The following is a 12757-nucleotide window of genomic DNA, read 5'->3' as shown; positions in this document are numbered from 1 at the left end:
TGGGGAACCTGCTTTGGGGGGGCAGGGGACTGAGTTTGGGGCCCTCCTTACTTAAGCAGGGGAAGGACCTGAGAGCTTCTTTATTTTTCAGGGTACCTCTGGCAACCGGGGCCTCCAGGGGGAGAAAGGTGTGAAGGTGAGAAGGGAGGGGATTTCTTGGGAGGGGAGCCCTAATACTGGGGCTCTGCCTGTGAACTTTCCCTGAACCCTGCCCTCTGACCTCTGGACTCTCTCCCTTCAGGGAGAGGACGGCTTCCCAGGCTTCAAGGGTGACGTGGGGCTTAAAGGAGACCGGGTAAGGTGCTCTCCCGGTCAAGGGTCTTGTGGGGTTGGGGGGCTTGGGGAGGGCAGGGTGGGGTGCGTTGGGGCTGAGACTGGGGGCTTCATGGAGTAAGAGTGACAAGGAACTGATAACAGGGCCTCTCCTTTCTATTCCAGGGCCACCCGGGACCCCCAGGTCCCCGGGGAGAGGATGGCCCTGAGGGGCTGAAAGGGCAGGAGGGGCTGCCTGGTGAGGAGGGGCCCCCAGGCTCAGCTGGGGAGAAGGTGAATGGACCTTGGTCACCCCTCCAGTCTGCTCTTCAGCTTTTCATCCTGTGGTCACGGGTTCCCAGCCTTTTGTCTTCTGCCCTCTGCCCTCTGCCCTCTGCCCTTTTCTCTCCAACCTCAGGAAGCTTCTCCTTTGATTCCTCTGCTCAGCATTGCGGAGCAGTGCCATGCGCATTGCCTGCTTTTTGTTCCCATAACCACCACAGGCCACAGGCTTTCTTTTTTGGTTAATCCTCGCCTGAGGACATTTCCCCCACTGATTTTTGGAGAGTGGAAAGGGGAGAGGGGAGAGAGAATCTCACCCTGCTGTGCCTTCTACATGCCCAGCCATCCTGCCCTCTCCTCCCCCCCTGCCCCCCTGACCTCCAGGTTGCAATTTCTAAACTTTGTTCCATAATTCCTCTGTAGGGCAAACTTGGGGTGCCAGGTCTCCCAGGTTACCCAGGACGTCCAGGCCCTAAGGTAAGGAGCTAAGGGGCTGAGGGTGGGCAAGGGCAGGGGCCAGAGGCTGATTAACATAAGGTCTGGGCCGTGGTCTGGGAGTTGAGCTCTCCACCATGAATAAACAGCATGAGGTACGGGCTTTGGTAACTAACAGAGTTGGGCTCCAGTACCCACTCATTAGCCTCTATGTGACCTTGGGCAAGTCACCCCTTACTTGCTAAGTAACCCTGGGCAAGTCTCTTTCTCTCTTTTTGAATTTTTATAAGAATTTACTGAAGCCCAAACTTCGCAATTGCCTGGAAGCAAGATCTCAAATGCTCTCTGGGCAAGTTTCTTGACCCATTTTTTCCAGTTGCAGAATGGAGATACCAGTGCTCTTTATTTCATCCATTTGATATAAAAGTGACAAAATTTATGATAAAACAATTTATAAGATCCTTCTTACTTGGTGTGATTGAAATCGGTTTAAACAAAGTCAACGAGGAGGAGAATCATAAAAAATACATTTCTTACATATCTTGAATTAGTTATAAGTTACAATAAAACGCACTTATGCAAAAATGTACATGGCTTGCCAGTGTTTTGATGGATGAGGCTACTGATTAGACACCTCTTTCTGCCAAAGCTACACCCATATTGCATCATCAATGATTTATAGTTTTTGTTTATGTGAAGTGGAGCAGACGCTTAAGGACGCTTGGGAAGAAATCTGAGTGTAGGATCCTTCCCGAGATCCATGCGTTTGCGTTTGCCCTCTCCTCCTGGCACAGTTATCCTGCCCATGCGTAATCGGACAGCAATTTTTTAAAAAAAGCTTTTTCTTTTCTTTTTCTCACAAGTTCAGGGAAGTTTTTTTAAATTTTTTTATTTTATTGATTTTTTTTTTTTTACAGAGGAAGAGAAAGGGATAGAGAGTTAGAAACATCGATCAGCTGCCTCTGGCACACCCCCTATTGGGGATGTGCCCGCAACCAAGGTACATGCCCTTGACCAGAATCGAACCTGTGACCCTTGAGTCTGCAGGCCGACGCTCTTTCCACTGAGCCAAACAGGTTTTGGCGACAGCAATTTTTATTGACTTCAGAGAGGAAGAGAGAGATAGAAACATCGATGATGAGAGAGAATTATTGATCAGCTGTCTTCTGCACCCTCTTAACCGCCGCTGGGGATCGAGCCCCCATGGAGCATGTGCCCTGATGGGTTCATAGGTCGACATTCAACCATGAGCCACACTGGCTTTGCTGACAGTGTTTTTCTTTTCTTTTTTTTTTCTTTTCTTTTCTTTTTCCCCCTTTATATCAAGTCTTTTCCATTTAACTTAGACTTGATAGACCTCTTTTTTTTCCTTTCTATGTTTCATCAATTTTTGTAAACTCTCCTTAAACCACACGACTCCAATAGCAAGGGCAACTGACATAACTAGGTTTGGGAATTAACTCATGGCACTATATATATATATATAAAAGCCTAAAAGACTGACTGTTAAGACCAGATGACTGGCCGGAAACTATGACAAACACTGACTACTAGGCAGCAGCTGCTCAACATAGGAGCTGCCCCCTGTGGTCAGTGCGCTCCCACAGCCAACCTCCCACGGTCCCTCCCCCACACTGGCTGGCCAACCCTGATTGGCCCCCATCGCTGGCCAGGCTAAGGGACCCCACCCATGCCCAAATTTGTGTACCAAAGAGGCCCCACGGCATGCCAGACAGCAGGAATAAGAGTGGAGCACTGTGTCCTACTATTCTAGTAGCTAAGAATAAAACCCAGCTTGTCAAAGGAGTTCATGGAAGTTAGAGCAAAGCCAAGACCGTCTTGGGCAGTGAGGAGTACATCACAGGAGGCCTGGTGTGTCTGTTAAACTGAGGTCAGGGTCTTAGCTCAGGCTGCTACAACAAAAGCACCTCAGACTGGGTGATTCAAACAACAGAAATTTATTTCTTTTAAAAATATATATTTTTATTGATTTCAGATAGGAAGGGAGAGAGAGATAAAAACATCAATGATGAGAGGGAATCATTGTTTGGCTGTCTCCTACTGGGGATCGAGCTTGCAACCTGAGCATGTGCCCTTGACCGGAATCGAGCCTGGGACCCTTCAGTCTGCAGGCTGACGCTCTATCCACTGAGCCAAACCAGCCAGGGAAGAAATGCATTTCTTACAGTTCAGAATGCCAGCATGCTTAGATTCTGGTGAAGGCTCTTCCTTGTTTATAGATGACCGTCTGTCTTCTCTTAGTATCCTCACATGGTGGGGCAGGGAGAGGGTCAGGGGAGGAGAAGAGAGAGAGAAGAGAGAGAGAGAGAGAGAGAGAGAGAGAGAGAGAGAGAGAGAGAGAGAGAGAGAGAGAGAGAGAGGCCTAGTCTCTTATTTTAAGGGTAACAATCCCCTCCTGAGGGCTCCACTGACATGCCTTCATACCTCCCAAAGATCTTACCTGCAAATACCACCACAGGGGGATAGAGCGTCAGATGTGAATGCTGAGGGGGCTAAACAGCACACAGCGGACCGTAATCATCAGAAATAACAACAGTGACAGCTAGCATTGCTTGAGCACTTACTGTGTTCCCAGCACTGTGTAAATCACTTTCTACACTTCACCGTGCTTAAGCCTCACCAGGACCCTGCGAGGAGGATATGGTTGGCTACAGGAGGCCAATTCCCAGGGAGTTAAGCCATTTTCCCAGGGCCGCACAGCGGTGGGTCTGGGGTTGCAAACACCGTGAGAGCCTGTGATGGGCCTCCAGATGGGCAGAGCAGGAAGGGCTGCAGCGGGTTAGCTAACACAGCCAGGAGGCCCCACAGCATGCCAGACGGCAGGAATAAGAGCGGAGCACTGTGTCCTCGTGGGGAAAACAGATGCTGGATAAGCGAGCAAGCGAATGAAGTCGTTTCCATACATATATGATGGGGAAAACAAAGTAGGCCAAGTGGTAGACGGAGGGTGACTCAGCGGACGTGGTGGTCAGGAGAGTGGCAGGAAGCCAGCCGTCCACATGATGGCTTGGGATGAGGAGCAGCGGCCCCGTGGGGACGGGCGAGAAGAGCATCTGAGGCGAAGGGAGCAGCCGTGCAGAGGCCTCGGGCAGGAGCACATCCGTGTCCTCTGAGGAGCACGGAGAAGGAGGCGGTGTGGCTGCAGTGGAGTGAGCAAGGGCGAGAGAGAGGGGAGTGGAGGGCAGAAGGCTGCTCTGGAGGAGACGGGCTGGAGGACCAAAGAAGCTTCTGGAATCAGTTGCCTGGACAGGCCTGAAAGGATGGGGTGGTTGAATGGGATTAGGGGCCATTCACCCCACCTCTTCTCTCTGATTCTCTCCACTCAGGGATCCACTGGCCTGCCTGGCCCCCTGGGACCAATAGGAGAGAAAGGGAGGCGGGTGAGTCGTGAGGGGCAGGGAGGGAAGGGCTTACCTGGACGACAGCATCCGTGGCTGTGCATGACGGGGGGGCTGGGTGTCTGTGTCTATGCCTGGAAGCACTTGAGGGCCTACTTCATCCCATGTGCAATGCAGGACACATGTAGGTGACCCCGCCCGGCATTGTGGCACAGGTGCCTCTGCATATATGTGTGCACGTGTGTCCCGTGTGTCTCTCAGTGCAAATTAGATGAGGTCTGGGTGCTGCAGCCTGTGGGCCTGTGACCGAGTGAATGGGGCATGAGCCTGCACAGTGTGTGATTGTGGACATACATGTGTGTGAGGGGCATGCATATGTGTGTGAAAGGATACTATATACATGTGTGTGTATTTCTGTGTACATTGAGCGACTGTGTACACATGCGTGCTCTGTACACATTACTCTGCTCTGTGTGCATTGTTGCTGAGTAAATGGACATTGTGTATATGTACATGAGTGCATGTATGTGCTGTGCTTATCAGGACTGCACCTTCACATAAACCCATGCATGTATGTGTTTACACTAAGTGTACGCGTGTTCAAGGGACATATTGCATGTCAGGCTTCACATCTCAGCCTGAGGCTGCGATCACCCAGTGCTTGTCACGATGGCATGAAGACATGTGTGCAACTGTGATAAATAGGTGTTTGCGTGGACAAACATGCTTATATGCGTGGGTCAATCATACATGCCCTGATCTTTGCGTGACTCTGTGTGTGTGTGTGTGTGTGTGTGTGTGTGTGTGTGTGAAAGGCTTGTGAATAAATGGTGACAGATATCTTTCTAGGTCTGTGACTGGGTGCCTTTGTGTGTTGGTGTCATGTGTTTTCACTGTAACCAGCTCCCCCTCACCTGATTGATCTTCCAGGGGAAGGCCGGGCAGCCAGGACTGGAGGGAGAGCGGGGACTGCCTGTAAGAAATGGGGAGCCTCCCCACCCCACAGGGTCTTGGGGGGCAGGGCTGGAAGGAGGGACTAGAGAGGGGAGTTGGGGAGAAGAGCATTAGGGTTATGTCGGTGTCCCTGGTGGGACAAGAGGGGTGGGACCCAGAGGACTTGATCTCATCTCCTCGGCTCCCCCCACCCCTCACTTCCAATCTTTGCTTCTTTTCTATTCAGGGATCCCGTGGAGAGAGGGGGCAACCGGGTCCCACAGGGCCACCAGGCACCAAGGTATGGGGTGGGCCATCAGGCTCCCCAGACTCCCCAGCCCCTCCAAGCCCCTCCAAATTCCTCCCAGTTGAGTTTGTTCTGTGGCCTGAATCTCATTCTCTCTGTCTTAGGGCGATGTGGGCCAGGACGGGGCTCCTGGGATCCCTGGTGAAAAGGTGAGTGTGTGAGTGTGAGTGTGAGTGTGTGTGTGTGTGTGTGTGTGTGTGTGTGTGTTTCTGGGGAGGAGACAAATCCAGGAGGTAGGGAGACATTACAACGCAGAGGAAAGAGCACAGCCTCGGAGGTCAGAGCCATGAGTTCAAGTCCTACCTTGGCCACTTACCTGCTGTGTGACCTTGGGCAAATCACTGAACCTCTCTGGGCCTCAGTTTCCCCCTCTGCAAGATGGGAATAACCACAGTCCCCACCCCAAGGGCCGCAGCAGTGAATGAAATGACTTCTGTGTGCCGGGCCCTGTGCCGGCATGCGGAAGGCGCTCAGTGGGTGCCAGCTCTTGTCATTATGTGGAGCCGAGGATAGCCGGGCAAGGGGGGTGAGTAATGACTTCTGCTTCCATTTCAGGGCCTCCCAGGCCTACAAGGGCCCCCTGGATTCTCTGGGCCAAAGGGTCCCCCTGTAAGTGAGCTCACCCTGGTGAGGTGGGGAGGGAGCTGGGCGTGGAGAGCCTCCTTATTTGTGCCTCGACTCTCCCCCACCTTGTCCTTCAGGGCCCCCAGGGGAAAGACGGGCGACCTGGGCACCCTGGACAGAGAGGAGAATTGGTGAGTGATGATTTGACCTCTGACCCCACTGGGCTTTCCATTTCTTGGCCCCCCCCGCCCCCCCACGGTGACTTCTTTTAATTTTTCTTCCCAGGGCTTTCAAGGTCAAACAGGCCCACCTGGTCCAGCCGGTGTTGTGGGTCCTCAGGTCAGACGGGACCCCACAAGTCCCCCCAGTGTTGTGACAGCTGGGGGGCAGTATTTGGGGGGGATGGGAGTGGATCTCAGACAGATCCCCCCACCCCAGACCACCTCCGTTCCAGATGCGCCTTCTTCCTCTCCAGGGAAAGACAGGAGAAGCAGGCCCGCTGGGTGAGAGGGGCCCGCCCGGCCCGCCCGGCCCTCCCGGGGAACAAGGTCTCCCGGGGCTGGAAGGCAGAGAGGGGGCCAAGGTGAGACCTGCCTGTGGGAGACCTGGCAGAGGGGCCCAAAGCCCCCCAGGGGCCCCCTGCCTCCTGAGGGCTCAGAATTAGCCCCACAGGGGAGGGCAGGCCTCCAGATTGGGGCGGCAATCCTCTCTGAGCCTGACCTTCCTCCTCTGCTCTCCTGCAGGGGGACCTGGGGCCGCTGGGGCCCCTTGGGAAGGAAGGACCACCTGGACCGCGGGGCTTCCCTGGCCCCCAAGGAGCCCCAGGGGACCCTGTGAGTACCCTCCGGAGCCCTCCTGTGGGTGCTGAGTCCTGAAGCAGAGAAGGAGATGGGGGCTCAGGGCAGGGCATCCTGGTGGGGGGGGTGACCGTGAAAATAAAGGCATAGCAGCAGGAGGGGCCTGGAGGAGACTGATCCCCCTGAACCTCAGTGCCTGGAAGGAGGTGGGCCCCCCCAACGTGAAGACAGGACCTGGGAGGTACCTGGGGGTGGGTTGTCTATTGACTGTGAATCATCTCCTCCCTCAGGGACCTACTGGATTGAAGGGTGACAAGGGCCCACCGGGTCCCATCGGTGCCAATGTAAGTGCAACCCCATCTGCTGGGTAGGGAGCAGGGTGGAGGAACTTGGGGTGTCTGGAAAGCTGGGCGTTGTCATTATTTTTGGAGTCAGACAGGCCTGGGCCGCATCCAACTCTGTCACTCACTGGCGGGGCAGTCATGTCACTCTGAGCCTCTGTTTCCTCATCTGTAACATAGCCCATCTCATTGGCTATCAGATGACTCAACCAGATGATCGCTTTGACACATGCTCACCAGTGTGCCAGGCAGATACATATAAAACCTCCTTTCTCCTGGAGGTTCCGCTCTAGTTGGGGAGACGAGCAATGAGCAATGATGAATGTCCCAAAACAAAGCAGCAGAGGGAGGGGGAAGAGCAGCTGAGCCAGGCTGCTCAGGGAAGGCCTCCTGAGAAGGAGAATTTGAGTTGGGACCTGAGGAGGTAAGGAAGGAGCCTGTGGATGTGCAGAGAAAGGCGTTCTGGGTGGAGGGACAGCATGTGCAAGGGCCCTGAGGCTGGACCCTGCCTGGCCTATTGGAGAAAACAGCATGGAGACCTTGTGGCTGGAGGGGGGTGAGCTGGGGTGAGAGTAGGAGGAGATGAGGGCAGGGAGGGGTCCGGGGGAAGTTGTGCAGGACCTGGTGGGCTGCCAGGAGGATCTCTCTCTCTCTCTCTCTCTCTCTCTCTCTCTCTCTCTCTCTCTCTCTCTCTTTCTCTCTCTCTCTCTCACTGAAGAGGAAGCCTTGAGGGCTATGGTTGAGGAGGCACTTGCCCTGACTTAGGTGTTCACAGCAGCTTCTGTCCACTCTTGGGGGAACAGATTGGATAAGTGCTGGTGATCGCTTAAACTCAGTGCTTGGCAGCTTGGAAAACCTCCAGAAATGAGAACTACTATTGTTATTTTTCCTGACCCCTGTTTTCAGGGCTCCCCTGGGGAGCGTGGGCCTGTGGGCCCCACAGGAGGCATCGGGCTTCCTGGCCAAAGTGGAGGCCAAGGCCCTGTCGGCCCTGCAGGCGAGAAGGGGTCCCCGGTAAGTGCTCTGCCCACCCCATTCCGCACACCAGGACCCCACTCCTGCCCTAGCCCTGACGCCCCTCCTTGTACTCCCACACCAGGGCGAACGGGGTCCCCCTGGCCCCACTGGCCAAGATGGGATCCCAGGGCCCCTGGGCCTTCCAGGTCCCCCTGGAGCTGCCGGGCCTTCGGGCGAGGAAGGCGACAAGGTGAGAGTTCATGGAGAGGGAGGGGCAGGAGAAGGGGGGGGGGGCTGCGAGGTAGGGGTCCTACCTCATCCTGTTTCCTTGTAGGGGGAAGTGGGCACCCCTGGCCACAAGGGGAGCAAAGGCGATAAGGGGGATGCGGTAAGTGGGAGCCCTGCTTGAGGGTGAGTCCTCAGGGAGCGGGGAGGCGTGTGGAGATGGACAGGGTAGGGGGACGGAGGGGAGGCCATGGAGCTTCCTGCCTCCCTGAGTCCCATGTTGACACCTGCAAGTAACAGAAGCCACTCACGCTACCTGAAGTGATGGGGCCAACAGAGTCGCTGGGGCCCCAGGAGGGCGGGCGGGCGCTGGGGCAGTTCCTCTCTCCTCTGCCTTTCCTTGGGGGGCAGTTCCTCTCTCCTCTGCCTTTCCTTGGGGGCATGTCATTCTCTCTGGCTGTGACTCTGCACGGCTCCGAGGCAGCGCATCCCCAGCTTCCCGTTGAGGCTTCAGCCACCGCTGCAAGACCTCCCTGGTGCTGGTGGGAGGTCTGGGGAGCAGTCTGAAGGGCCACACTTAGGATAGATGTCTGTGTCCGAGCCCGTCAGCTGGTGGCTGGGAAGACAGGCCTGGGGTGTGTGCGCCGCTATGGCTTCCTGGTGGGGGCAGTGGGTGGGGGACAATTATTGACATCTCCAGTGCCACCCCCCAATCTTGATCTTGAGAGATTTTCAACTCTGCTTCCTCCTCCAGGGCCCACCTGGACCAACAGGGATACGGGGTCCTGTGGGACACCCAGGTCCCCCGGTAGGTGCTCCTGGCTCTGTGACTATCCACTGGGTCCCTGGGGGGAAGGGACAGTGTCCTACATCTGGACTCAGGCTCAGACTCGATTCCAACCCTAATCTGCTCCTCCATGTTGACAACCAGTATGCACTCGTCCCAGAACCTGGCTCCATCCAGAACCTCAGCCCCAATCTCAGCCCTGCTTGAGACCTTAACCTCAATCCCAACTCACACCTTGTCTTCAAATGCCTCATTAGCCAAGCGCTGACCCAGTCCTCCCAAACCCCAACCTCGATCCGCCTGGCAATGCTGACCTCAAACCTGAGGTCAGACTCTGAATCTGGCCTTGGCCTCAACCTCAGACCCAACCCGAAATTCCATCTCAACCCCATTTGAACCCTGCTCATGATCTTGACCTTAATCTGAACCTTACTCATCACCCAATGTCCATCTCAAAACTTTGACTCAACCCTTGAACTCATTCCCAAACTCTGACCCTTAATCCACACCCCTAACTCCAAACCTAACCTTAACCCTCCCCACAGTTAATCCCAACCCTGATTCCAACCATCATCCTCCATCCTGACTTTGACCCCGAGCCTACTTCCAACCATTGACCCGGACCCTAACGTTGCCCGGCCCTCTTCCTCTCCCAGGGAGCAGACGGAGCTCAGGGACGCCGGGGACCCCCAGGCCTCTTTGGGCAGAAAGGAGATGATGGCGTGAGAGGCTTCGTGGGGGCGATTGGCCCCCCTGGCCTGCAGGTGGGTGTCTGAGTTTGAGGGGATGGCCTCTGGTTCCCCACACCCTATGCCCCAATCTTGCTTCTTTGTTCCACAGGGACTGCCAGGCCCTCCTGGAGAAAAGGGAGAGGTTGGAGACGTGGGGTCCATGGTATGGATAATGGGGGAGCGGGTGGGAGGGGGAGAGAGGTGGCAGGGGGAGGGTGACCATTAGATTGATGTTGGGTGGTATCATAAGACACATTGTCACTTTAAGGATCAGGGGGGTCATAAGCATCAAGGGTGGTGTTTGTGGTTCCTGGAGCCTTTCGGAGGGGCAGGGGGTCACTTGATGCTGCTCTGACTGTCCCACAGGGTCCCCATGGAGCTCCAGGCCCTCGGGGTCCCCATGGCCCGAGTGGATCCGAGGTGAGGACTCTGGGGCTGGGGGAGAGCTTCGGGGGGGGGGGGGGAGGAGACACGCATCTATTTTTCAAGAAGGGGAGGTTGGGATCCCAGTCTCACGTCTATCCCTTGTGGCCCTTCAGGGCTCTCCAGGGCTGCGTGGAGGAGTCGGCCAGCCCGGCGCCGTGGGTGAGAAGGTGAGAGAGAGAGAGAGGACTCCACAGGGTTGGGGAGGCACAACCAGTTCAGATTGGGGGTGGCCTGTCTCTGGACATTGAACCCTCACTTTGCCTCCTGTAGGGTGAGCCAGGGGAGGCTGGAGACCCAGGACTCCCCGGAGCCCCAGGCATCCCAGTGAGTGACTGTTTTCTGTGCCCCTGCACCCACCCCAGGGAACCCCTGCTTTCTGGGTATCTCAGGCCACCTTGACCTCTGGGCAGTCCTAAGTCACCCACTTAGGAACACATGGGCACCTCGGCTTATCTTGATGATAGAGCCTTGGAAGGTGTCAGTGCACGAGGGTGTGGGGCTGAGGGGTAAATGGGGCCCGGGTCTAACATAAGCCCTGGTTTGGGGATGAGCTCCCCACAGGGGGGCCCTTTTCTAATTCAGTAAAGGGTGGCACATGGGCTAGACCAACCTTACCCATGACCTCTAGGCAACTGGACTGTTAAGTCCTAGATCCCCTTGACGTCCTACCCTTGGGAAGTCTAGGCTACTCTGACCCCTGACTCCAGGAAAATCCCAGACCGCCCAGATTCCTAAGTCCAGGCATGCTAACCTTGACCCCTGGAGAGTCCAGGCTCTTCTGACTTCTGTTTCTCCAAAGGGGCCCAAGGGAGAATTTGGTGAAAAGGGGGACACAGGCCCATCTGGGGCTGCAGGACCCCCAGGCAAGAAGGGCCCCCCTGGAGAAGATGGAGCCAAAGGGAGTGTGGTGAGTCCTGGGGGAGGAGGAGGGACAGCTGGGGGAGGGGCATGCGTGTTCACTCAAACCCGCTCCTCAGCTTCCAGCCAGGTGCCCTGTCCTCCTGTGTGCAGATTCCATGAGCAACCCAGAATGTGGCTGGATGAATGGCTCAATGGTTGATTGAATGAATGAATCAACATGAAAATATAGTGGTTCTATGTCACTGTGGGGGTGACACTTGCTTCCACACGGGATCATTCTGACAGTGCTGGGAACGGCAAGGTCAAGCTTGGCGCTGATGTGGGCTGTGCCCTCAGCCCGAGGCTGAGACCTCCTGCCAGAGCGTGTGTGTGTGTGTGTGTGTGTGAGTGTGTGTGTGTGTGTGTGAGTGTGTGTGTGTGTGAGTGTGTGTGAGAGTGTGTGTGTGTGAGTGTGTGTGTGAGAGTGTGAGTGTGTGTGAGTGTGTGTGTATGTGTGTGTGTGTGAGTGTGTGTGTGAGTGTGTGTGAGTGTGTGTGTGTGTGAGAGAGTGTGTGTGAGTGTGTGAGTGTGTGAGTGTGAGTGTGTGTGTATGTGTGTGAGTGTGTGTGTGAGAGTGTGAGTGTGTATGTGTGTGAGAGTGTGAGTGTGTGTGTGAGTGTGTATGTGTGTGTGAGAGTGTGAGTGTGTGTGTGTGAGTGTGTGTGTGTGTGAGTGTGTGTGTGTGAGTGTGTATGTGTGTGTGTGTGCGAGTGTGTGTGTGTGTGTGTGTGTGTGTATCCGGCTTGGGTGAAGGGCAGTGAGGAGCGTCAGAGTCAGTGGGACCTCCATTTGGATCTCCCCACCCACGACCCACTGTGTTCCTCTGGGTCAGTTCCATCTGTGAGTCCTGCTGGGAGGATGAAGTGAGATGATGCATGTCAGGTTCTTAGCTCAGCACCTGCCCCCGTTAAACACCAGCATGTTCTCCCGACTGGGGTGGAAATGTTGTGTTTTGTTCACCATGTATCCCCAGCAACCAGGGCTGTGCCTGGCACCATATATCTGTCCATGCATGCATGAATGGATGTGCAATGGTTCTGAGAGGCGATGACTCATCATTCTGTGTTCCAGGGCCCCAGAGGGCTCCCAGGAGACCCAGGACCCCCTGGAGACCCTGGAGTGTCGGTGGGTGTGAGCCTTCCTGTCCCCACCAAACCCATCAAGTTCCCTAATTCTCACCCCCACAGGCTCCCACTCACCCCTACACACTCCCATAAGCCCCCGTTCACACCCACAGGCCCCCCTCTCACACCCACAGACCAGGTGTCTTCGTCTCCCCACCCCTTGGACCTAGATGTTCAAGGTCACTAGAACAAATAACCTTCATCATCCTCCAAGCCTCACCCCCAAATTCTCATGTGCCCTCAGGAGCCCTCCCAACTCTGTTCCCTCCCTCCCACCACAGGGTCTAGATGGTCCCCCAGGGGAGAAAGGAGACCCTGGTGATGTTGGAGGACCGGT

The 12757-nt window shown here is 55.4% G+C and overlaps 1 protein-coding gene across 2 annotated transcripts in view; it reads left to right on the top strand.

Annotated features, from left to right (window-relative positions):
• Positions 1-12757, top strand: part of COL5A3 (collagen type V alpha 3 chain) — a 39166-nt gene that overhangs the window by 16628 nt on the left and 9781 nt on the right. For both annotated transcript variants that reach the window (XM_036459678.2, XM_036459677.2), the window contains exons 28-53: positions 92-136; positions 242-295; positions 439-546; positions 958-1011; positions 4317-4370; positions 5259-5303; positions 5509-5562; positions 5673-5717; positions 6124-6177; positions 6270-6323; positions 6418-6471; positions 6608-6715; positions 6876-6965; positions 7220-7273; positions 8177-8284; positions 8370-8477; positions 8562-8615; positions 9207-9260; positions 9896-10003; positions 10080-10133; positions 10337-10390; positions 10510-10563; positions 10667-10720; positions 11196-11303; positions 12368-12421; positions 12702-12755. In XM_036459678.2, coding sequence (XP_036315571.1) covers positions 92-136; positions 242-295; positions 439-546; positions 958-1011; positions 4317-4370; positions 5259-5303; positions 5509-5562; positions 5673-5717; positions 6124-6177; positions 6270-6323; positions 6418-6471; positions 6608-6715; positions 6876-6965; positions 7220-7273; positions 8177-8284; positions 8370-8477; positions 8562-8615; positions 9207-9260; positions 9896-10003; positions 10080-10133; positions 10337-10390; positions 10510-10563; positions 10667-10720; positions 11196-11303; positions 12368-12421; positions 12702-12755 — 1737 coding nt within the window. The remainder of the gene's footprint in view (positions 1-91; positions 137-241; positions 296-438; positions 547-957; positions 1012-4316; positions 4371-5258; positions 5304-5508; positions 5563-5672; positions 5718-6123; positions 6178-6269; positions 6324-6417; positions 6472-6607; positions 6716-6875; positions 6966-7219; positions 7274-8176; positions 8285-8369; positions 8478-8561; positions 8616-9206; positions 9261-9895; positions 10004-10079; positions 10134-10336; positions 10391-10509; positions 10564-10666; positions 10721-11195; positions 11304-12367; positions 12422-12701; positions 12756-12757) is intronic.

This window comes from Pipistrellus kuhlii, unplaced genomic scaffold (genome assembly GCF_014108245.1).
Source record: "Pipistrellus kuhlii isolate mPipKuh1 unplaced genomic scaffold, mPipKuh1.p scaffold_m20_p_30, whole genome shotgun sequence".
Taxonomy (NCBI): domain Eukaryota; kingdom Metazoa; phylum Chordata; class Mammalia; order Chiroptera; family Vespertilionidae; genus Pipistrellus; species Pipistrellus kuhlii.
This window is presented reverse-complemented; position numbering and strand designations above follow the sequence as displayed.